This window comes from Lathamus discolor, chromosome 6, assembly GCF_037157495.1.
Source record: "Lathamus discolor isolate bLatDis1 chromosome 6, bLatDis1.hap1, whole genome shotgun sequence".
Lineage (NCBI taxonomy): Eukaryota > Metazoa > Chordata > Aves > Psittaciformes > Psittacidae > Lathamus > Lathamus discolor.
In genome coordinates, this window is record NC_088889.1 from 80756798 (window position 1) to 80781611 (window position 24814).

The following is a 24814-nucleotide window of genomic DNA, read 5'->3' on the forward strand; positions in this document are numbered from 1 at the left end:
ATCTTTATGGTCTGCAGTGTTACCCCATACAAAGAGCAGCTGCCAGGGCAGTGTGGCACTCACCCCACCCATTCCCTGAGGCCCTGGTGTTGCCCATCCACTCCCCAGATCCCCATACCATTTCACAGCCCCTGACCAGCTCAGAGACCTGAAGTCCTGCCGCTGCCCATGGCAGTCTGCCGCCGGCCCCCCAAAGAGCTTGTCTTCATCTGCATGGCGGCACCTGCAAAGCAGAAAGCCTTGCATGGGGCATGACACCCCCAGCAACACCACTGGGAGCCTCTCAGGGAGTGCTCAGCAGCAGGTTGGGGCCATATAGCGGGGCTGGTGGCCCAGGGGACAAACAGGATGGGCACTCACGTGAGTATGGGGACACATAGTGGCTGCCATACTTGGGGATGCGGACTGTCTTTTCTGTCGTGTGCCGGGTGCGGGCCTGTGGGTCCTTCATTGCTTCAAGGTGAGAAGCAGAGACACTGTTCGCACAGCGAGATGAGAGGCTGCTGATGCTTTTGCCACGGAGTGGCACAGCACTGTCCCAGGCGCTGACAGTGGAACATTCATGTGACTGCACAGCCTGGCCAGAGCTCATGCGATGTCCCAGGGCTGATCCCCTACGTGGGAAGTCCTTGCCCATGGTGGTGGTCGTGTTGGTACCCGATGAGTTCAGCCTGCCCTTGTAGATGACCCCATCTATGCCCAAAATATCCACTTCTCTCTACAGGGAAGAGCAGCTGATGAGGTTGGAGGTACCTCGAGGCTGTGCCCAGCCTGCAGCACTCCTGCCATGCCAGTACAGGTGGGCTCAGTGGGTTTCCAGAGCACAGGGACACATGGATAAGGAGCTTACGTTATTGCAGATGAAGTCTGCTGGGTGTCTGCAGGGACAGATGGTGATGAGGGAGGTGGAGGTGGACAGTGGCCTGGCAGAAATTCCAGGGCCCTGGCTGGCCCTAGTCAGGAAGGGTAATGTAGGTGATCCCTGCCCTGGGGGAGGAACCCCAAAGGGAGAAGGAGGGACACAGTGGTGCCTGGCAAACCTCACCTCTCTGGCAGCTGCTGTGCCAGGCAGTTGGAGGTGCTGGCTGGCTGGGGCTGGAGGAGCTGGCTGGTCTTTCGGATGGTCACCAAGGGCCTGCAGGTGAGGATATGAAGGCTAAGTCAGGCAGTGGTCTCTAATGTACACACAAGTGGGGGTCTGTCCTGGGGGATTCACAGTACTCACGGTGCTGGGAGCATGGCCAGGGGTCTGTTGCAGGAGATGCACTTTGCTGGACCAGAGAGCTGCCTGCAACACAGGTGCAGCTGTTCAGGCCTCTGCCAGCAACCCAGGGATGGCGTGAGGTCCCATGGGTGGCCAGCACCCCTTGCCAGGGTGGGACATAGTGTCTGGATGGGACAGTAGCAGAGGATGGGACAGCATGGGAGGGGTCGGGGCAGTGTAGGAGATGATGGAAGGGGACAAGGTGGGATGGGACGGAGTGGGATAGGAGGGGATACAGCAGCCCTCACCTCTTGAAGCCGGCAGCACGGCTGGCATTGCAGGGTCCCTGGCAGAGGCACTGCTGGATGAGCCCTCTCACCTGCTCCAGCTGTGCCTGCAGGGGACCCAGTGCCACATGGTCCAGCTGCAGAGAGGGCAGGGGAGCTCGTTAGGATGCAAGACCTATTTCTAGGGATGTTGCTGCCCCTGAGGGACACTGGGGACACACTGGGACACAGGGTCAGCCATGGCACAAGAATGATAATTTATTGGTGTCGGTAGATTGAGAGCTCACCCTCCCCACACAGGGATGCTCCCTGGCCTGGTGCATCCTTTTATCCGTACCACTCTCTGGGTGACACTTCTACCTTGGAGTCCATCTCATTAAGAAGCTTCTCTAGGGCATTCTGTGTGTCCTGGTCCATCTGGGACATCCTCTGAAGCAGGTCCTGCATAATCTCACTCAGCTGGACCATGGCATGTTGCAGCTCCTCCTGGCTCACTTTGGTCTTCAGTGCAGCACTGTCTGTTTTCTGAGGAGGGCATGGTGACAGCAATCCCTTGTGCACCCCCAGCCCTGCCACCACCCCTGCATGCTTTTGCTTACTCACAACACCCAAGCCCTGCTCCAGCAGCACCATGCTCATAGCTGGGTGATCCACCACCAACTGCCACATGCCACCAGCCACCCAACCGAGTGCTCACCTGGGTGTCCTTGGTGTCACCCCACAGCCGCTCCGCAGCTTCCTGCAGCCTCGTGCACTGCTTCTGCAGTTGTCTCACCTGGCCCAGCACCTCCCTGCCAAAATCCAGGCCCTGGGGAGGACAAATGTGGCCCTTGGTGAGAAACAGGGTGGATACAGGACCTGGGTCAGGTAGGGATGCTTATGGGTGGCCCCAGTGAGTGGCTATGAGGACATCCTGACAGATGCCCCAGTTTGTCCCTGGCAAGCAGGGTGTGGGGCTGCAGCTCCCAGGTCCTCAGGCACTGTGTCCCCACCCCAGGCTGGGCAGCTGAGCACCTTGTCTGCTCCATCCTGCCGGTGTTTTATCTCACTCAGCACCTTTTCCAGTTGGACAGCAACGTCCTCCAAGGTCATTGACTCTGCTGAAAACAGATACTGAAGCTTTGCTCCCAGCAGTACTGGCTCCTGCAGGCCCCCAGCACACCACCATCTCAAACCCAAGGTTGTTTAATGGCTGTGGAGTCCCTCCAACACTGTTGCCAGGACCCATGTTCGGCCAGCACTAGGATGTCATAGGCTGTTTCCCACCAGCCATGCCAGTGTGGCTGGGAGGGAGGCAGAGGGACAGGGGCGGCTGCAGTGTTTTGGGGACCCAGATGGGATGGCTGAGTATGGTGCTGCCATCCACCAGTGCTGGCAAGAGTCTGGCTGCACAACCCAGAATGGTGGCCCGGCATGGTGGGGATGTCAGTGCGCACCATGTTGCTGGAGATGGCTCTCATGGGGACTGACATGGGTTTCCACAGTCTCAGGCTGCTCCAGCATCCAGCTGAGCCTGCATGAGGCTTCTTGGCCCAGCTCCTGTGAGGCTTCAGGACTGAACTCCCAGCTGGAAGGCTTCTGAAATGAAACAGCCCCGGAGGTTTAGGGGAGAGAGAAGAGCCCCGTGCCATTCCAGAGCCAAGGAGCACTGCCAGCCCCCAGCAAAGGAGCTTGGCACCCAGGAACCAACACGCACCTCACCAGTGGGCACCCTGCGGAGAGAGCTCCGGCCCAGCTCCTGACGCACCTCCACCTGCAAACAGGAGGGGAATGAGCCTTTCACCCTGCTCTGGGAGGAGAGAGCCTGGGCAGCCCCTGGGATGGGGAGGCAGATTCCAACCCTTGCCACCACCCCCAGTGCCATCCCATCTCCAGCACTGCATGCCTCCCAGGGCCTCAATCTAGACAGTTAAATCCTCCTGGCACTGCAGGAGGGAAAAAAGCAGTGATGGTGACCAGGATACCAGGGCACCCACAGACGGGTGTTTCTGCTCTGGTGCTCTGGTGGGAGGGTGACACAGACCCTGCCAGAAGAACCTTTGTGGGGCCAGATGTTTGCCCAGGCAGGTTGCTGCAGCCAGGGCAGCCTCTGGGAGGCTTGAGGGTATTTTCCATGAGGATTTGTGAAAGCCTGGGCCCGGACAGCTGGGGGACAGTTCCAGGGTCTGGGTGCTGAGTCTCTGCACATAGTGCCACAGACACCTGCTCCCAGCCTCTGCGAGGACTCCTCCCACTCACCAGTTGGTCCAGGATGCTCTGCAGGATGTGGCTGTACTGGTCCTGCTGCACTGATTGCTCCTGCATCTCCTCCAGACCAGCCTGTTAACAGAGGCATCAGGGGGGTCAGCATCTCCAAAGGCTGGGAATGGTGAGGATCAGCATCAGCAGGGACAGTCAGGGACTGGCAGTGCCCAGCCATGGCTTCAGACAGTGTCTATCTGAAACCCCTGGGTCCCAGGGCAGATCCCCTGTCTTCCAGCTTGGCCTTAGGATGGGAGAGAGCTCGAGCTCCAGACCTCATCCCTGTCACCCTGTGCACCCTCACCATGCGTGCAGGTGCCCAGGGACCCCAACCCCTCTGCTGAGAGCTCTTTAGCAACTGTCCCAGCTCTGTGCATGCACCTTGTGGAAATTGGCCTTCAGGAGATGTAGCTCTCCCTCGAAGCCCTCGACAGTGGTTTTCAGGGAGCAGATGGCGGTGAGCATCTCCTGCAGCATGTCCATGACCTGGGAAACACAGGTTTGATGAGTGATGCTGGGTCCCCACAGGCTCTGGGAGACATGGAACAACAGGAAGCTAAGCAGTGCACAGCGAAGACTGGAGCTTGGGGATGTCTTGGGCCCAACATGACTGTCAGCATCAGCTGTCTGTCCATCCCATAGCCATGCCCATGGAGCTGCCCCCGACTGAAGTGAAAGACTTTCAAAGGGGACAGGTGCCCCAGCACCAGTGCCTCACCCTGGCTAAGTGCTGCAGCCTTTTCCCTTTGCTCTGTGCTTGTGCTCTAAGTCAAGGTCACAACAGGTGAGTTGGGACTAGACAGGGACTGCCAGGTCTCACAGGCAGTGAAGTGTTGGGTTTGCTGTGCGCCAGCACCACATGCTGCCTATGAAGACAACAGCAGGGCACAACTCATCCTTGCACTGAAATGTGTGGCACAAGCCAGGAAGATGGCATTGATGTTACATGTTGTGTTCCCCACTTAGAGCCTAAACTTGAACAGCCAAACAGTTTGAACTTGTGCAGTGGCGATGTCTGCCACAGGATTCTGCCTCAGAGTGGGAAAAGCTTGTCTGCAAGGCAGCACTGCTGTCACTCACAGCTCAGACACTCACTGTGTGCAAGGGAAAGGAATGGAAGGATAAAGGCAAGGCAAGGGCAAAGATAAAGGGAAAGGGAAACGAACAGGGGAGAGAGGAAAGGGGAAAGAGGGAAAAAAGGAAAGGGGGAAAGGAAAAAAGGGGAAAGGGAAAAGGGAAAAGAAAGGGAAAGGAAAATGAAAGGGAAAAGGAAAAAAGGAAAAGGGAAGAAGAAAAAAGGAAAAGGAAAAAGGGAAAACTGAAAGGGGAAAGGGGAAGAGGGAGGTAAAAGGAAAGAGGAAAGAAGAAAGGGAAAGGGAAAACGAAAGGGAAAGAACAGCCTAGGGCATCCCCAGTCCCCCAAGCACAGTTGCCAGGGCAAGATGGGACCCAACAGACTTAAACCTCAGAGCAAGCACCGCTGGAGCCCCAGGAGCAGGTGAGAAGTGACCAAAACCACCTTTGGCCAGTGGCTGTGTTAAAACACTGCTCTGTAGTTAGTCCCCATAGTGAACCTGGGGCCACTGGAGCATGCTTTGCCAGGCTCCCTGCTCCTGGGCCAGCATGTTTGCATGACATGGGCATGTTACAGTGTAGGGCAGGGCACTGTGTGGGGCAGGATGTCACCCAGAGCAGTGTATCCGGTAGTGCAGCACAAGGCAAAGTCAGGACACCACGCAGGGCAGGGTGCTTGTGTAGGACAGGACACCGCGCGAGGCAGGCAGGACGCCATACTGAGCAGGGCCACCAGGCACACTGTGCCGTGACACTGTAGGGCACAACCAGCAAGACACCAGCAGCAATGTGCCAACGTGACTGGTGCCCTGCCGAGGCCAAGCACCATCCTGAGGGTGGCTTCTCACCTTTGTCATCCCCTCCTCAGTCACTTCTATTCTCCTCTTCAGCTGTGCCATTTGCTGCTCCGCGGTGCCTGTGGTGCCCAGGGTCCCTCCAGGGCGGCTCAGCGGCGGCTGATGGAGACCCCCCTGGTCCTGCCCATCCTCCTGTAGCTGGATGTGCTCCAGGGGCCCGGGCAGGAGGACACAGAGCCTGCCGACTTGGGCGCTGCCGCCGTTGGCCATGCTGGAGACCGTGTCCGCCAGCGTGATGGTGAGACTCATGTTGCCTTCGGTCGCCCGAGCGGAGCCTCGGGCCGTGGCCGCTGGTGGGATCCCCGGTGTGAGGTCACAGGGGACGCTGCCTGGCGACGGCCCCGGCGTTCTGTCCCCGTCCTGGGCCAGCCTGGCGGGGGAAGAACGACGGGACCAGGCCCCGTGCCGGTGCGGCCTGGCGCGGGGGAGCAGGCCGCGCTCCGCTGCGGGGCCGCAGGCTGCGGACCCGGCCGCAAACGGCCCTGCGTGAGAAGCAACCCCCGGCCCGCGGCGGGTTCAGCACGGCCCCGCCCCGCCCCGGCCCCGCCCGCTGCCCGCCCCGCCCCGCCCCGGAGCTGGTGGGTGCCGGAGCAGCGGCCGGGAGCCGGCTGCCGGTAGGTGCGTCCCTGCCAGGCCGCCGGGGGGGTCGGGCCCCGGGGAGCGGTGGGGCCGGGCGAGGGAGACTGTGGGCTCCGTGCCCCCGGGCCCAGGCAGGCCGCGGCGGCATTGTGACAGCGGGGCCGGCTGGAGCGTGGGGGCGCTGGGAACGGAGGGGACACACGCAGGAGCCCTGCACCGTCCGCCGCTGATACTGAGGGAGGGGCGGAAATCAGTGCCCGGTTAATGCGCTGAGGAAGGACCGCGCGGCTCCAGGCAGGGAAGGTCTCTGTGCTCTGTGTGCCTGCAGCGCCTGCTGCGGAGGAGAGGTACGGGCCAGGGAGAGGGGGAGGCAGCCCCTGGACTTGCACTGGGCTTTACCGCTGTCCGCAGCGGCCACGAAGTGCCGCAGCGTGCGACCAAAACCAGACAGAGCTTGAGTTTGTACCCTCAGCAGTGCGGGGAGGAAGGGTTGGGATGGGAGGATCGGGTGTGCTGGAGGGCTGGAGCAGCGGGCGCGGGGTGAAATTCAATCGGATGGAAAGTGAGGTCGTGTACTCGGGAAAAGGCTTTCGGCTGTAAGGAGAGCGCTCCAGCCCGGCCGCCGTCGTGCCAGCTTGCAGAGAGGACGGCGGGGAGCTGCCTGCAGGGTACTGCTATGAGAGGAGCAAATAGGACCCGTTACCATGACAGATCCCTGGGAGGAGGGAGCCAGGCCTAGGTACAAGTGCGTGTGTTTGCAGTCATCCCTGATGGGGAGAGATGAGCTTGGGCTGGAACTGCCCGTTAAGTGGTCAGGAATGATGAGCCCGTTTTAGAGGAGATAGAAGAAGTTTGGGTGTGTTTACAAGCAGGAAGAGAAATTATGATGATGGGGATGGCATTGCCCATCAGCACAGTGGCAGTGTGATCCCTGTGAAAGGAGGAGACCTCATACAGCTAATGGGTACTGCAGCATAACAAATATCAGTGAATAAATGTTAGTGAGAGCCTGGGAAGTCTTTAACCACTTGAGTGCTGAGACCTAGGTTCTGCCTCCCCAGGGGACTGGAGAGCCAAAAGCGTAGGAGCTGTTAAGGCAGCACTCTGTTAATTTATGAAGAGCACATTGGTTTGTGACTGCTGCTAAATGGAGGGATGGGGTTTGCGATCCCAGGAAGAGCTCCAGGTCTGTGCAGGAGAGCAGGAAACAGGCAGGCTGGGATGGTCACAGCCATGCCAACATCCTCTGGATCATCTGCAGGAGTCATGCTCAAGGTTAAACTTCTCCAAGTCACTGCAGGCCTAGGTGGGTGCCCCTTGGTCCGAGGTGTCGCTAGAAAAGCTGCTCGGAGATGTGCTTGCATTGGTGAGAACTGGGGAGGGGACTGGCAGTTGTCACATTCCTGGCTAAGCCTGAAACATCAGGTGGTTGAGTAGGTCAGGCACAATGATTTTAAGTAGAGCTGTTTTAAATGGTAATTATAGGGGGTTTGGGCTGAATGTAGAACTAGCTGAGAAACACTTTGTGAATATGCAACATAGCCTGCTGTTTGTTCCCTTTCAAACTGTGCTTGAAATGGGGTTTTCCTTTCTGCTTTCCAGAGTGTGTGTTTGGAATAGGCAATCGGGGGAACTAGAATGAGTATTACGTAGTGTAGCATATAACCATAGTATGTCATTCATTCACTTTTAGGAACTAAAGGAGCTCGGGTCAGTGTGGAAAGCACAGGCTGAAAACTTCCCTTTCCCAAAGTTTTCTCTGTCTAAATGTTGTAGCGATGTCTGTGCGCCCCAGAAAATCCCTGGGAGCATTTAGTGGTGTAGCTGTGCTGTTCTCTCTAGGCATTACGTGAGGAAGGAATTCCTGCTTAGAGCCAGGGAAGTGAGGACTTTAGGAACTGATGTGAGGCTATCTAGTGGCATGGCTTGGGCACAGATGGGGGATGGTAGCAACGGTAGGGTGATGGAGCAATGTCCCCAGATGTCCTGAGTGATGCCACGTGGAGCAAACGTGCTCAGTCCTCCCCAGCTGCTGTGGTATGGGTGCTGTGTCTGCTCAGGGAGGTAATGGAAGAGGGGATGTGCGTGTTTGTATGCTGAGTACCAAAAGATCTTGCAATGGGTGTGACTGGGACAATTAATCGAGAGGGAGCTTCTCTTTCAGAGCCTGAGCCCTTCCTAAACAGATGGATGACCATGCTGAGCTTCTTGTTGTGTTCCCTCTACAGGTCCTGCACCTGAAATTCACTTCCTCGTGTTTTTGTTCTGGTTGGAAATGCTGTTAAGAGAGAAGGGAGGGTGTCACTGTCAGTGCCTTGTTTTGGTTTATGAGCGTGGTTTTGAAGCTCCGTTCCTAATCAGCCGTGCTTTCTGAGTGTGGGAAATCACACAGTGATGCAAAGCGCGGCCACTGCTTTCCTTGTGGATGAAGCACAGCTAATGCATTCCTGTAGCTGAAGGGCATTCAGCCAGGGGCCAGGCTGTCCACAACTCCCACACTGTACATGTTTCAGGGAGTTTTGGGTCTTTGGCACATTGGACACCTAGTGACACTGGTCACTTGGTCCACTGTCATCAGCAGAAGTGTGCCTTTTGCCAGTGTTACTCACTAACATAGCGAGAGAAAGAATGAAAACAACTTCATTATGTAAAATATTACCTTTTTTTTCCCATTCAGATGTGAATTTAGCAAATAAATACTCATATTTAAAGGACGTGGTGATGCAAAGATCTTCTGGTATGAAGATGAGTGGGTTTGGAAGGAGATACACAGACTTCTAGTATCTGCTCTTATCCAAGGCTACTTTTTTCCTTATGGGTAAAGAGAAGTATGAAATTTGGTGTTCTATGCCTGTTTGTGGTAACATTGTAGAGTCATACATTTGATTTCTTACAATTGCTTTAATCATGAGAGCATATCCTAGACTGAAAAAACCTACTTTTCTTTAACTGTATGAAGATAGGTTGAGGAAGTTGGGGCTGTTCAGCCTGGAGAAGAGAAGGCTGCGTGGAGACCTCATAGCAGCCTTCCAGTACCTGAAGGGGGCCTATAGGGATGCTGGGGAGGGACTCTTTGTCAGGGACTGTAGTGACAGGACAAGGGGTAACGGGTTCAAACTTAAACAGGGGAAGTTTAGATTGGATATAAGGAGGAAATTCTTTCCTGTCAGGGTGGTGAGGCACTGGAATCGGTTGCCCAGGGAGGTTGTGAGTGCTCCGTCCCTGGCAGTGTTCAAGGCCAGGTTGGACGAAGCCTTGTGTGGGATGGTTTAGTGTGAGGTGTCCCTGCCTATGGCAGGGGGGTTGGAACTAGATTATCTTGAGGTCCTTTCCAACCCTAACTATTCTAGGATTCTATGATTCTAACTCTTTTTAATAGAGTTCTTTGCTCTGGATCTGCACTGGGCTTTGCATTGCTTTTGCTGTTATTACCACGGCTCTGTACGTGTGGTAGTTTTCCAGTGTGCAGGCTCACATTTACTCAGCTTTGCACTAAGCCAAGGAAGAGATTGGTGGCTGCAAGGTTAAACAAGGAGGCAATGATATTTGCATAGTATGGAGGTTAAAATAATAACAAAGGCAGACTATACCTTCAAGTTTCTAGGCAGATATGCTGACTTCTCGTCAAACTGTGATGAGAAGGTGGTGTTCTCCCAGACTGATAAAGGCAAAGCTGCTGAAAACTTGGAGGACAGGAGAGCTGGAAAACAGCAAATAGATGCTGATATGCCTCATGGCTTTTAGCAGCAGCCAGTGGTGTCCTAAAAGGAAAGATTATAACTGTACAGTACTTTTCCCTTCTCTCCGATGCAGTAAAAGTCATGGTTTGCAGTAGCAACTTCAGTTGTTCTGCAAATTGTTGGAGGGTTTTGGCTGGATTTTCTTCCAGGACCTGATTCTGCAACTGTTACGCGGGCAAAGTACTCTAGCCTGAAACCAACTCTCTTGAAGATTTAGAACAAGGTATCTGAGTGCACACATTTGTGAACACAGATGTGTATGTACCTTCTTTTTCCTTAAAGAAAACCCCACATGATGAGCAACTTCTACCTGGGGATGTGATACTCACCTTGCTATTTTCCTATTGCTCCCAATCGGCACTCGGCATTCATCCTGCAAGTGGAGAGCAGCCGTGCAATTTTCATAAGCAATGTTAGATCTTTACAGGCTCTGCAAAGGACATATCTCCTCTGATCAAAGGGAACACAATTAGCATAGGTGCTGTAGGAAATCACAGTCTATTTCCTCAGCAGTATAACGTCTCTGAAGCGGGGTGGGGGTGGGGGGGCAGGCTTACTTTCTGGCATGAAACACTCAAGGAAACTCTTGGTGGCTGTTACAGTTTTGCTTTGGGCTTGTTTGCTCAGAGGTGCTCCAGGGCTGCAGTCTAAAATTTGTTGTGGTGGAAAGGGCTGTTTGAGAGGCCCGTGCTGGTCTCAGATCTAGGTAAAGAATGGCAGTAGGAAGGAAACCACTTCATGCCTTGCATCCCCTGTATGGGGCCACACGTTAGTCCAGTTACCTTTAATCTGAACTCTCTTAGCAAGCCTGAATTTAGCAAAAGAAAATACAAAAAAGAACCCCAAAAGATGGCAATGTAATTAGCATCTTAGGAATTGAGAAGAACAGCTGCTGGCTCTGTGTGTTTTGACTTCACATGATGAAATCCAGGAGGATCACAGAATGAAGTGAGCTGGGGCTTTCCCTGCAACTTAAGTAATGTATTTCTCTGTTACCTGTTGTGATTAGTAGAATAATTCTGCATTAGTAGTAGTTATGTTCATGGGCCGGCAGTGTGCACTCGCAGCCCAGAAAGCCAACCGTATCCTGGGCTGCATCAAAATGAACATGACCAGCAGGTCGAAAAAGGTGATCCTGCCCCTCTACTCTGCTTTTGTGAGACCTCACCTGGAGTATTGTGTGCAGTTCTGGTGTCCTCAACATAAAAAGGACATGGAACTGCTGGAACAAGTCCCGAGGAGGGCCACGAGGATGATCAGGGGACTGGAGCACCTCCCGTATGAAGACAGGCTGAGGAAGTTGGGGCTGTTCAGCCTGGAGAAGAGAAGGCTGCGTGGAGACCTCATAGCAGCCTTCCAGTACCTGAAGGGGGCCTATAGGGATGCTGGGGAGGGACTCTTCGTCAGGGACTGTAGTGACAGGACAAGGGGTAACGGGTTCAAACTTAAACAGGGGAAGTTTAGATTGGATATAAGGAGGAAATTCTTTCCTGTCAGGGTGGTGAGGCACTGGAACGGGTTGCCCAGGGAGGTTGTGAGTGCTCCGTCCCTGGCAGTGTTCAAGGCCAGGTTGGATGAAGCCTTGTGTGGGATGGTTTAGTGTGAGGTGTCCCTGCCTATGGCAGGGGGGTTGGAACTAGATGATCTTGAGGTCCTTTCCAACCCTAACTATTCTATGATTCTATGTTTCCTTTGCTTCCTTTATACATAAGAAAATGGAATAATACCCAGTTCTCTTACAGATTAGGAGAATTTAAGTTAAAACATTTGTGCTGAGATGGCGCTCCTTCTGCCCTGAACCAGTGTGCAGGTACATTCCCTATGGTGTACGTCACCAACCCTTTGATACCCAGTCTCTGCATTTAGGAAGAAAATCTTCCCTACCTTACCCTAACAGGCTGACTACTATGTACAGGTTTGGAAGATGTGCTTTTGGAAGGAGCATTCTAGCTTTTAAGTTTACCCTGTTTCATCTTGCATTCCATCTTACAATCATAAATTCCATCTATCACATCTTACCATGATGTGCACGTCCCATGCACATTCCATGCTCTAGCCATATTTCATCTTTTTTTATCCCCTTGCATTGCATGGTCATAGACAGAAGTAATTTTACTTGCAATTTGAGCCATGAGAGCCTGTTTGCTTTTGGACAGTTTCCCTCAGCTCCATTTTGGCAGCTAGTGCAAAGGCTGGGTCTATGTGTGAAAGCATTGCAGTTATCCCAGCAAGTCCCAGAGCTGAGGTTAGGTCTGTGGGAGCTGCCTTCTCAGCAGGACACATTCCTCTGCCCTGCCTGGGATGGGCAGTGGGAGATGTGGGGACCTGTGCAGGTGGCGGGGAGAGGCTCTTTAACCACTGCGGAGGAGTATGTCAGGCTCTCTGAGCTTCCCCCCTGGTTTATACTGCTCACAAATACAGCCCACTCCTTAAAAGGACTTTGCAGATGTAAAAAGGAAAACAGAGAGGCTTGCTCTCTCTTGCTATTGGGCTACATGTGTAGACATAGTGTACTTCCCGCCTCGCTCCAGATCTCAGCCACTACTGTTTTGTGATCACTGATGTCCCACGATGGTATCTGGTGAAAGTATCCTTACAGAGGAAGGACTGACTTACGTCATTTGACAACTGAATCTTTTATTGAGACAAGTTGTGGTGAATGAGGCGCAGTCACAAGTGAACACAGGTTATCTGCCAGAGTCTGGCGATGGTGGGCATGGTCAGCCCGCTCTCTGCAGGGATGGACTCTGAGGGTCTTCCTGCTTCTTACCTTGGCATCTTTAATCTGAGACTATCATCTTTAATCTGACAGTATCTCACAGTGCAAGATAAAATGAATTGAAAGGGTTTTTTTTCCAAACATGTTTTGAAGCAGTTATTTGGTTGAAAAGATACACTTCGTAAGGAGTTGCTGAGGAACTGTATTAAAAATAAGCCCTCATTGCTCAGAAATCCCTTGTGCTTCCTCCCACAGCTGGAAAGAAGGTATAATCTTTTAGATTATGGGTGAGTAAGATTATTGCCCCAGCAAGAATTATTGTAAAATTGATTTCATTTAGGTCACAGAACACAGATTGTGACATGAGGAGCAAAACTTGACCATAGCCTGGCCTTACTGGGGGTAAGACAGGCAGCGCTGAGGCTGGCTGAGAGGTGGGAGTGCTTGTGTTCTCCTTGGCTATTGTAGGAAACCTGCCCAAGTTGTGCTTTACCTTGTGCACTTCCAGTGTGGGTAAGGAAAACGGCTCCTCACCCTCTGCTAGTAGCATCTTGAAATGAACTGCACTTTCCTTATAGAAAGCATTTGCCCAGCCTGGAAGTCTTTGTGCTATTGGGATGCTAATGTTGTAGAGGAACAAATAAAGGCAGAGATCAGGGCATAGATGGGGAGCAGTTTATGTCCTGTCTGGGAAACACCACCAACTTAGCCTGGTTCAAACCAGGGCTACATTTGCATCCCAGGAGCAGAGGGAGAGTCAACTGCTTTTTATGGCTGTACCATGTGCCTGCAGAGCTTTTAAAAATAAAGACTGGCTAGTATGTTCTGGGTTGACTTGCTCGTATCTCTAGGATGTGGAACAGCTGCTGTCCATGTTCTCTCTCCATCTCTTTTGGGTTGTTTTGTTGTGTTGGTTTTTTTTCAGATGGCCATGACTCAGCCCTTCTCTGCTGCTCTCTGAGTTTTCTGGTTTCTGAATAGGCTATTCTTGGGACAGCAGTTCCTGACAGATAGGAACAAGGGGAGTGTTGTGTTGCTTTGTTTTGCTTTTTTTTCCTCCTCTGGCCTGTCTTAATGCTCTGCTTCCCTCTGATTTTAACTTGTTCCCAGATTTCTGAATCATCCTAGATTGTTGGATGCCATCTGGGGTGTTCTTGTTCTTGTACCAAAGGAGCTCTCTCAGGCATGATCCGGGCTGCAATCTTTGCACAGCACCAGCTTTTCTTTTACAGCACTCTCATGAGTGTGGAGGGTTAGACTGCTATGCTATGTCTATTGTAAAGCTTAAACCCTCCTTGATTTAGCCCCTCTAATTCCAAGGGGCTGTGCTTGGCTCTCTAGTGATTTAGTTTGCAAGGTGTAGGTCCAGGTGAGGACCACTTCTTCATGCCATGTCCACATGACACAGGTGACACAGTGACTCTCATTGAGGAGCTAATGGGCAGAGCACTCTCGTTCAAATGGCTAAGTGTGACTTTGGATGCTGCCTCTGCTCACTTTCACAGGTGAGGGGAAAGTACAAACTAGAATTTAAACTAATAATAAAAAAGCTTTCCAATTGCTTAATTAGTTATTGCCCCCGTGGATGGCAGAGGCTGGAAATCTGAAGGATACTCTCTCTGAAATGCTTCATGATGCAGTTACACAGCTTCATAACACAGAGAACTTTGTAATTTCTTCTGGAGTTTATTCCTCTGTAGGGTGAGCTGGGGAAGGTCACCTTCCAGCAGCAGGTAGTACACCCTGAACCAGGCATGCTGGCCACCACTCCTGCTAGGCAAATGCCTGGTTAGAAGTGAACATGGTGTCTAATATGAAAGTCTTTGATGGGTTTTAGTTTTATTAAGAGCAGCTCTTTCTCTCAAGACACAGTTGTATGCAAGGGGTAAGTAGCCTGAACTGTTGTATACTTTGCCTTGAAAATTCAGTTGGCTTTTTAAAAGCACCAGAGGCACTCAATGTTTTCTCAAAGTCTGGTTACCAAGAGAAACTTCTCAGCCAAAAGTACTAGAGGACTCAAAACACAAGGGTAGTGTTCTTTAGCATCCCTCCACGTTTTTGGATATGCTGTATTGTTGTTAAGCCAACCAAGATAAAAGCTTTTCTGTGTGAGGAAGCTTTGAGAACATTCACTGCCGGATTAAATTAGCCTTTCTGAGAATAAGTTAGTGGTTGTGATGTAGGCAGCCCTGCTCACCGCAGCTATAAAATCCCCGCCTGCTGATGCCCACAGAAGGTAACTTAAATGGGAGATGCGATAGCTGTGTTTGCGGTAGTGCTGTTAACTTGAGATTAGATTTCTGGCTGCTGATGAATTAAAAGCAGCCTGTTGACTTTTATTGATTATGTCTCCAAATAAGAAGCAGGCCACCCTTTTAAGAGACGGAAAGGAGCCCTTGGGATTCAGAGCAGCTTAATTTTGGGAGGAAATAATGGACTAAAGCTGTATCCCTGCCGTAGTGTTTCTTCAACCCAGGATGCTTTTGAGGTCCTCGGGAGTCCCAATCACCCAACACCAAATAGGGGAGTGTTGGAGGCTTGTGTTGGAGGGGAGGACAAAGACTGGAACACAGAATGAAGGAAGGCAGTCACGGTGGGATTTCCATGCTACCACTGACTCCTTTGGGCTTGAGTTTTTAACTGACCACTGGATAAATACCTTCTGCTAGTGTGTGTGTGCTGCCCTTTTCTTGAAGTTGTGTTCAGTTTGTCTTCTAGTTAACTTAATGCCTTTATTCTGCTTTATGGTATACAAGGAAGTGCTCGCAGGAGGTGTGGGTATGTGCTGAAGTCTCAGCTTGCCCTCCCACCTGCTCTGCTGTGACCATTCAGCTCCTCCAGAATCTTAACGTAGTCTTTGAGGAAGAGTGCGAAGCTGGGACTGGAGCCTACTTCCACTGCTGTTAAATATCTACTCTTCCCCTGGGTTTGTTTTAGGTCTTCCACAGAGACGTCTTCTGGAGCATATTGATGTTTTGGGAATGGAGGTTCCCCTAAAGTTTGTGGCTTCAAGCTACAGGTGCTGTTATTTTAGTACTTTTAGTACTAAAATACTAATAGTACTATTTAGTACTAAAGTACTAAAATACTAATAGTACTATTTTAGTGCTGTTATTTTAGCCTTTCAGACTCCCTCTTGGGTGCCACAATTCAGGATGCATTAGCACAGGTTTGAGCTGGCTGCTGCGCTATTCTGATGAGAGAGCGAACAGTTCTCAGCTTGGTGTTGCAGTGGTGGGAGCTACTGTGTCTTCTTCAGGCTCTGGAGAGGATTTCAGTCCTGAGTCCTCCAGAGAGCCGAGCTGTTTACCTGCCCTGAGGTAACTTGGTGTTATGTGCTTGAATTTTCAGCAGGCTTATTCCCCAGCTGTGAGAGCAGTGACCCAGCCTCAGGACTGGTCGCTCAGGACTGGTCAGCTTCAGGACCCTCTGATCAGCACTGCTTTTAGCATCACAGTAAAGCAGTCAAGTGTTGCCTTTAAAGGTAGAGGAAATCTTAGAACAGGGACTTGAGGAGGTGTATTGCGGTGTATTAGGAATACCTTGAATCCAGCTGCTGTGTCTAGATTTTCAGCAAGAGGTCTTCTGCTTGCTGTGTCCATGGTTCTGGAATTGATGCAGAATCTGGGTGATGTCCCACACGTGCCAAAACTAGGCTGGTGCCTGGAGCTATGCCTGAAAGGTAAGAGGACATCACCTCTCTTACTTCACCCTTGTTTTCACAGCTCTGTTGGCCTGACTGCAGATCTTCCTGAATTTGGCTAGCTCATTTGTGTCTTGGTCAGTGTTCTTGTCAGTTCTGCTTACATTTAAATGAGCCAGGCCAGTGACATCAGTGGCTTTGCATGCCTGCATAGTCTCCCCTGGTAGGACTGCTGTGCGTTGCCTCCCAGCAAGCAAAAAAGGTTTATGGGGAAGCAGCTTTTGGCAGAATCCAAGAGACAGAGATGTAGCAGCTTGTTACGTGGCTTTGTTCAGCAGACAGCAGCAGTTTTGGGGAAGGGGTTATGAAGGAGTCGGCAGAAAATGGGTACTGCTTACTGCAGCTAGTCATGAAATGCTTTGGAGTAAAAATGACTTCCCTGTATAGGTAAGTCAGCACAGACTAAGCACGTCTGGCTGGAACTTGAGGGAGAAATGGGACAGGCAGGAGCTGGACATGACCCAGTGCTGGGCACAGTCAGTCGCTGTTGATTAACCCAGGGGATTTCCCCTCTGTACCTGGGACGTGGTCATCTGTCTCTGAGCAGGGCAGATGAGCTAAGCTTGTGAGCAGGGGGTGCAAGTGCCCTCCGCCTGTCAAACTGCTATGGACGAGTGAGCCCCACACTGGCATGGCCCTGGGCCACCCTAAAAGAGAGGTCCTGGCCTGGAAATGGGAAGGTCTGGTCATGCCATCGGAGGAACAAGGCGAGTGCGATAACGTGAGTGGCCTCAGCATGGAGGAGTTCCTCCAGTGCGTGTCTCTGGACATGCATGGCTCCTCTTCGTTGGTGATAGGACTCAGAGATCTCAGACCTTACACACACACTCCTGCTTAACCCCAAACCATGCTTCTTCACAAAGAGTGAGCCATGGCCTTAACTGAAATTGAGTGATAGAGAGCACTTGTCATTAGTCCTCAGGAAAAAACCCAAGGCAACACTACCTGTAAAATCTAAATGTCAGCAGCTGCTCTGGCACCAAGGTAGGGGTATCTGTGGGGGTAGAAAAAAATGCTAATGTTGGATTCTATGATTCTATGACTGAGACTGGAGCTGGTCCTATAGCAAGCTGGTGCTATGGCTCAGATAAGAGAGCATCAGTACTGTGTTTTGTACATCCCTTGGAAGGAAAATGGATCTGGAATCACCGCCAGTGTATTCAAAATTATTTCATTGTGTTGCAAAACTGCAAGGGAATTCTGAATGGGCTCTTGGGCTCTGATTAATTCTGACACTGACATGTGGCTCCACAAAAGTGCTGATCCTCTATGACTCTAATTTCTCCCTCCCTTGGAGCTTACTGCGTTATTTAGTGGAAGTCACACATCTGCTCAGTTTGATTCAGCAGTGATATAGCTGTATTGTTTGACTTTCTCTCAAAAAAATCTGTAGAATGAGGGAGTAATGAAAAATGTGGGTGCGTAAAGGAGTAAAATATTTTTAGCATAGTTTTGGGAAGGATTTCTGTCAAATCCCGAGTTGTGCTGTGAGGGGTAGTGGGTAATCATCCTATACTCATCTTCTCTCTGTGAGAGCTGGAGGTGCCATTGAAATGGGCAGGCAGCAAACTGACAGCGGGAGACACTTTTGTGTGCAGGTAACTGAGGAGCAGAACTTGCTACTACCGTCAGTGGCAGAGCTCAGCGAGCCAGTGGGCTATAAAGGAATTGAAGTGGTCCATGGGGAAATTCCAGGCTGCCTCTCTAAAACTTAACTGTTGGGAGTAGGAGGGACTGACAGGGGAGTCATTCAGTCCACGCTTGCTTCCTAACTCGTGTTTAAAGTCTGTTAAGGGGTGTCATCAGAGGTGAGCTATGGAGCATTGACTAACTTCAATGTAAGGAACTGCGGAGCTTCTGCTCAATCTCCTCTGGGACTTCTGCTTGCTGTTAAGTTTCTTGAGCTGTGGATTTTGTGTTTGTTTAAATAAACAACTAGTCCTGTGGCACAGTTAAGTTTGGTGTTATTTTTAAAGCACTGGTATTGGAGTAGAGCTTGGTTTTAGTGGCTCTAGGTTATTGCAGGTTATGTTATTAACATTATTAACTAGATATCAAATGGATGATGTAATGCAGTACTTATCCTCTCAGGGGAAATTTTAAGCAGATACACAGGACTGCAGGCAACAGCTGCTGATATTGCTGGGTGCTTTCCCATGCATCTTATCAAGTGTTAGCTTCATAATTTCAGTGAATGTCTCACGGAAAAGCTCTCTGGTTCCGCAGGGATTTGGCTTGTGGCACCCTCCTTTTCTCATCTTGGTCTCACTGAAGCAGATTGCTGAGGTACAGAGGATCTCAGATTTGTCTTTAATGTTACTTTTAAACCCACCTTTGCATCCATGAGAACACCTATTACAGTCTGCCTTGAGGCCAGCTGGTAAGGTCTGAAACATAACACCTCTTGCAGGGCAGCCTGTGCTTGCTCCGTGTGCCCAAAGCTGTCTTTTAGATGCCCTGTGGTGGTCCAGAGTGCTCTGTGCATGCCTGGACCTTCCCTGATGTCCTTAAATGTGTAAGGGCTGGGGTTCAGTCTTGAAGTATAGGGTAATGGCCTCTCCTCGATGCAGACGCATACTTCCCCTAATGGTGTGCTGTGGTTTGGGAGCTGAGAACAGGGAGCAAAGAGATACACCAGTTCTTTCATTTCTGCTGTTTTTTCTTTAAATGTTCAAGTTAACCAGGTTTTGGCAGTGCTGTTTCTGCAGCCCGGGTGAGGAGAGCCAGCAAGCACTTGGTCAGCCCATCTGGAGGCGAATGGCACTGGAGAGAATCCCAGAGGCAGCAGCAGGTTCTGACAAATGCTCCTCCTGCACGTAACCCTTTGTGGGTGTTGCAGATAAACCATCCTTGTCTTAAGCAGGGGGATTTTGTGTATGGTCTTCCTGACATCCGTACGGAGTTGCTGCGCAAAGCAGTAATTCGAATCTCTGGCTGAGGACAGCTGAGCCTGGGCTGTGTCATGGAGATTATCTGATTGTGCCTTGGATTTAATGCCTGGAGAAATCTGGCTTTGGACACAGCACCTGGCTTCCAGGGAGGATCCTGCTGTAGCTGATTAGCCTGCTGGGTGACAGTGGCACACAGAAGGTTAAACGACATATCCAAGGTCCCAAGGTAGAGGACTTCAGTGGGGATGCTCCTCCAGAGATTCATGTGCTGTAGAGCAGAGCAGGAAGCTTTGGTCATCTGATGTAGCTGGATTGAACAGTGAATAACCTTCTCCTCCAGCAATCCTTTGTGTTAAAGGACGACTCCTGCCCTGCTTTGCCAGCAGAGCTGTCCGTCACAGCAAAGGAAGAGCCTGACCCTCCGGGAAGTAGCTGATTTCTGCAGCTGAAATCTGAGCGCAGAAGTGTGGGAGCAATGTGCTCTTCTGCAGCAGCCTGGCTGCTCCTGCACAGTGGGTTTGCGCTCCCTGGCAGTGCTGCTGGAGGCGCAGGGCTTCTGCTTCGGGAAATGCAGCTTAGAAAAAAGAACAGACCTTCCCGTTAGTCCTTAATTTGGGCTTCCCTCTGCGCCTTGCGGCAGTGTGTTGTAGGCATGCGCCCTCTTGCTGTCTTGCCCAGGACCAGGATGATGAGTTGAGAAGGTGCTGCTAGGGTTAACAGCTGGGTAAAGGAGGGGTAGCGATGCCTGGTCAAGGATTGTCAGGGCATCCTCTTTGTAAAGGAGGCTGCAGCACTGTCTGCTGTTTATTGCTTCCCTCCTGGCTCTGAGGAGGTGGTGTGCGGGCTGGAAGCATCGAATGCGCATGGGAAGAGGCAAGGCTGAGGAGGAAGTTTGGCTTGCTTGCAGGGAAAACATCTCTTTTTTTTTTTTTTCCTTTGTTCCACATAAACCCAGCCAGAATTAACCACTGACACTGCTTTTTCAGCAGGGATTTTTGCTGTCTTTCCATTCAAGGTAAGGGCTGTGTGCTGTGGATTGTGTGTGGTGCTCTCGGGAGCAGTGGGAGCTGAGACACATCCTCACAAGCTGTGTGGGAGCGGGCAGTGGGCCTGTGCATGAGGAGGGCAGCACTCCTGGCCTGTGCTGTGGCACAGGGGTAATGCAGAACACGCTGCCGAGCACCCACCCAGGCTGGGCTTTGGAGGTGCTGCTCAGAAATCTATTGTGAAGGGGGGCATTGCCACAGTCAGGGTATGGCTCTGACCACCTCTCATCTGACCCTGCTCTGTTCAGTCTCTTCTTGCTACCCCTAAAAGCCCTTTAAAGGATAACTGGCTGATGTTGCCAGTATCTGACCTGCCTTTTGTGTTCATACTCAGCATATTTGTCTGTCTTCCTAGTCTTGGTATTTCCCTCTTTCTGGACCAGGTAGAAGCCTGTGGCACACAGGTGGCTTTCTTGAGGCTGGGAAAACTGGAGTGGTAGTGCCTATGGCGCTGTCCCTTTTTTAAGAGGACGAAGGCTGGCCTCAGTGAGGGGCCCCAGCTTTTTCAGAACTCTTGACTTTGCTTTTAAAGCCTGGAAGCTAAAATTTGTGTCTTTTTGATGTACAACAAAGCTGAAAGCGGTCACATCCTTTTATTATTCATTTAATTTTAGGGTGTTTTTTCTTCTTCTAAATATTGGAAGTTATTTTTTGTGGAGGAAGAGCTCTAGAAATGTGCAGTAGCAGCTTTTGAAGTGCCAACATCACCGAACATGCTTGAGTGTAAACAAATGCCACTACCTGCCCTAGTGGCTGGAACCAGTGCTCACAGAGGCAAAACAAAGCCAAGTCGTTGTGAGTCTCCAGTCACCAAACGCTGGAGGCGCAGGGACCACACAGACGGTGTTTCTGCTCGTGGGAGTGGATCTCAGCTGCACTGAGGCTGACTCAGGGCTGCAGGAGGGCCAGCACTGCGCTGTCAGGTTGCACGTGAGTTAATGCTGGCCAGTGATCTGCCTGCTCTGACCTTCCCAGGTTCATCTCACTCTTGGTGATTTCCAAGAGGAAGCAGCCTGAAGCGCACATGACCGATGCCTGGGGAGAATGGTGTTAGCACATCAAACCTTTGTGTCTCCAAGCAGTGCAGGAATTGTCTGTGACTGGCCTCTTCTTGGCATTATCTATTTTATGTGTTCAGCCAGGACCTGTTCTGGTGGTGCTATGGTCCATAATCACACTGCACTCCACAATTCCATTGTTTTTCACGACTGGAGCCCACCATACCTGTGTGGATTGGTAGGCCTTTCCTCTTGCCGTCTTTGAATCTCAAACTGTTTCCACAGGGGTGTTGCAGAGGGAAATACAGCCAGCAGGGAACACTGGACCCTAATACAGCAGCTCCTTGTGGCTGCTGTAAGCAGCAGGGAGAGCTGTGCGGTCATCAGTTTTGGATGTGTCGGTAGTGGGAGCCATGGGTTTTGGGGTATTGATCTCTAAATAACTAGAGCTGGGGATGCTGGGCACAGGAAGGAGGTGCATTTTCAACTGGAAATAGCATCTCCTCTGTCCATCCTTTTACTGGTAACCAACTCCTTTTGAGTCTTACAATCTTGCAATAGGTCCTTGCTCCCAAAGGACCTGCACTGGACATTGGTGATTCCGTCAGACCTTGAACTTAAACGCAATAAACTTGGCCAAGATTATTTGTAAAGCTTTTATTTCCCCCCTAGGTGTTCAGCTGATCTATAAGCATCATTATTCCAGTAAGCCCTACTGCGCAGGCAGTTTCTGCAGTCTTTGGGAATGTTTTTTCCCATGTAAGAACAGCTAGTTCTGTCTAAGCTGTTTTCATGACACAGAAAGGCACTGGTGGTTCAGCTTTAATGGACCTGCCTGGTTAATGTGGGACAGAGCGGCTCATTGGGCTGGAGATGCTGGGGCAAAGCATGGCCTCCAGTTCTGTCTCTCTGTGGCAGTGCTGTGGGCAGGAGAAATCCTGTTTCTCTTGCAAGACAGGAGCAACATGAGTCATCTTTGGCAAAAGTTACGTAAGACCAGAAATGACCAGCAGGGAGAATCCTTGTTATGTGCTTACAGAGGTCATGTTTTGGTACAAAATACTGCTGTGGTTTTGATGCAAAACAGTGCTGTGTTTTTGTTCAGTGACTGGATCTCCCCATCTCTCCTGCCTGTGCCCAGGTACCAGTAACATGCTTCAGCCAAAGGGAAATGCTCCATGCTCCTGGCTCTTCTTGGTGCTGCTCAGAGAAGCTGCCTGTCCTTAGTGGTGCTGCTGACTCAGCCTGGGTTGCTTTGCTTTGGCCACGTTGCTTTTGAGAGGGGATGCTGCCTGTGAGTGATGTTCTGGGGTAGCTCCAGCCCAGTGCTGACCCAGCACTTGGGGAAAGCCGTGTGCAGAAACAGGCTGAGGCAGGTTTTGTGCTTCTTACATTAAGATAGAGCTCAGGAGAAACAGTTTCTAAGAGGCTTAAAAGCAACAGGCTTGCTTTCTCTGCTGGGAAGGGCACACCGCCAGCATCTTGCTCTCTTAATAAGCAGAATATTGCATTAAGAGTGGTCGAGTTCTGGTCATACTTGGCAGACAGCTCCGCAGCTCCTGCAGCTTCCTCCATCCCAGTGCACGCATGGCTCTGAGACCCATTGGCTGTTACCCTTGCGGCCGCTGTTTCCTGCTGGTCAGGGTGGCAGGATTAATTGCTGGCTCAGCTGGGGCTGTTGCTTCATCTGGAGCTGTGGGTGGGGTTGCCTCTTGCTCTCCTTGTCTCCTGTTTCTGGTCAGCTGCTCTGGTCATGAGAGGAGTCAGGCCAGGGAGTGTTGGAAGATGTTACCTTATCAGGAGGTCAGCATCTGAGCAGGCAGGGGATGAGATGTGGTACCTCAGAAAAGCTGTGGGCTCAGCTGCCCTGTGAGGGCAGGGGAAGCTCCCGGTGTCCCCAGGTAAGGACTCAGGGGGCTCCACTGGGGCTGGGCTCATGCAGGAGCCCTGCAGGCATGCGGACAGGAAGGCTTGAGGCTTCAAAGTGTGCAGGGTGGGTTGGCTGGCTACTTCCAGAATAATAAGTCCTCCTTTTCATTACATCCCCAGTGAAGCTAAAAAGAGCACAGCCCAATTCATAGCTTTGTAGGTCACTGAAGGAGAAGGAGGGCTTTGCAGTATGCTGCACTTTGGGTGCTTTTCTCCTCCTGGAAGCGTTCTCTGCTGTGGCAGCTCTGCTGTACCCACTGCATGGTCCGGCTCTCGTTCCCCTGGCCTTTAAGGAAGAAACTGAACAGAGACAGGAAGATGACCCCTATTTGCCCTGCTATTGCCCTTTGAAGCTGTTTGTTTGTCTGCCACACACCACTTCAGACATCTGAGCAGAAATATTAGTAAACACAGACATCCTGGGGAGACCCTGCGCCCCTGGGGCTTTGCTCAGCTCCTGGGGGGATCAGTTCCATGATCAGTGACAGGCAGTGGTGCTCCCCCGTGATCAGCAATGGGTAGTGGTGCTCCCCCATGATCAGCAGTGGGTATTGATGCTCCCCTGTGATCACCAATGGGTATTGATGCTCCCCTGTGATCAGCAATGGGTAGTGATGCTCCCCCGTGATCAGCAATGGGTAGTGATGCTCCCCCGTGATCGGCAATGGGTAGTGATGCTCCCCCGTGATCAGCAATGGGTAGTGGTGCTCCCCCGTGATCAGCAGTGGGTAGTGGTGCTCCTCCACAGACTTAAGACCTGATAAGATTTCCTGCCACCTTGCAGGAAGTTGCTTGGACGCAGGGAGCATGAGCTAGAATAACAGGAATGGATTCAAAGCCAGACAGCTCAGGCAGGGATGGATCTTCCCTTCGCACTGCCGGCAGGGCTGAGACAGCCCTCGCTGCCTGTTCTGGTGCCTGTGACCCCTGTGGAGGTCAGCATGCCCCAGACAGGTTGTCCAGCATGTGGCATCAGGCCAGAAGGACCCTTGGTGCCTCTTCTTCCCTAAGCAGTGACCCCAGCAGGGTGCTGCCACCTTGGCCCTGCTCTGGCACCCCTCGGCCCCAAGTTTGTACCTTGCCAGGGCTGCAGGGCAGCCTCACTGCTAATGCCTTGGGGATAATGTGGCAGCAGCGCCCGCTTTGGCCATCTCTTGGAGTCCAGAGCCACCCTGGTTGTGCCCATGGGATTTTTCCAGGCTGGCTGTAGCCTGGGTGCAATTTCCCTGCTCAGTTGGGATCTGCTGGAGTGGGACTGGCTGAGAAAGCACCATCCTGACAGCGCAGGGACCTGCCTCAAGGAGAGCAGGAGACCAAAGGGAATGGGACAAGCAGGGTCACCTTTGCTCCTGGCCCACTGGGGACGAAGGATGGAGGGTGCCAGTAGCTGTGCAGACCGCAAGGGGAGCTCCTAGCACTGCTCCCTGGGCACTGACAGCAATGTCACAGTGTCCCATGCCCGATGGCAGCCTTCCCAAGCACTGAGTGAACAGCTCTCCTTTGTATTTCCCAATTTAGTCACATCCTACCAGATATAACTGAGCCA

At 51.7% G+C, this 24814-nt stretch overlaps 2 protein-coding genes across 5 annotated transcripts in view; one reads left to right on the top strand and one right to left on the bottom strand.

Moving 5' to 3' along the window:
• On the bottom strand, positions 1-12031 carry C6H16orf96 (chromosome 6 C16orf96 homolog). Its single transcript, XM_065685819.1, has 18 exons — positions 12002-12031; positions 10312-10355; positions 6642-6709; positions 6232-6474; positions 5655-6145; positions 4114-4218; positions 3730-3810; positions 3188-3244; positions 2928-3069; positions 2506-2591; positions 2189-2299; positions 1852-2016; positions 1513-1628; positions 1226-1288; positions 1046-1135; positions 851-878; positions 361-718; positions 1-223 (listed from the first exon to the last, which is right to left on the bottom strand). Exons 1-18 carry the CDS (start codon positions 12029-12031, stop codon positions 141-143), a joined length of 2361 nt encoding a protein of 786 aa, XP_065541891.1. The 3' UTR covers positions 1-140.
• Positions 6217-24814, top strand: part of CDIP1 (cell death inducing p53 target 1) — a 22040-nt gene continuing 3442 nt past the window's right edge. Inside the window, exon 1 of one of the 4 annotated variants that reach the window (XM_065684103.1) lies at positions 6217-6281. The gene's annotated coding sequence lies outside the window, so the exon portion shown is untranslated. The other 3 variants (XM_065684104.1, XM_065684105.1, XM_065684106.1) reach the window with 3 other exon arrangements.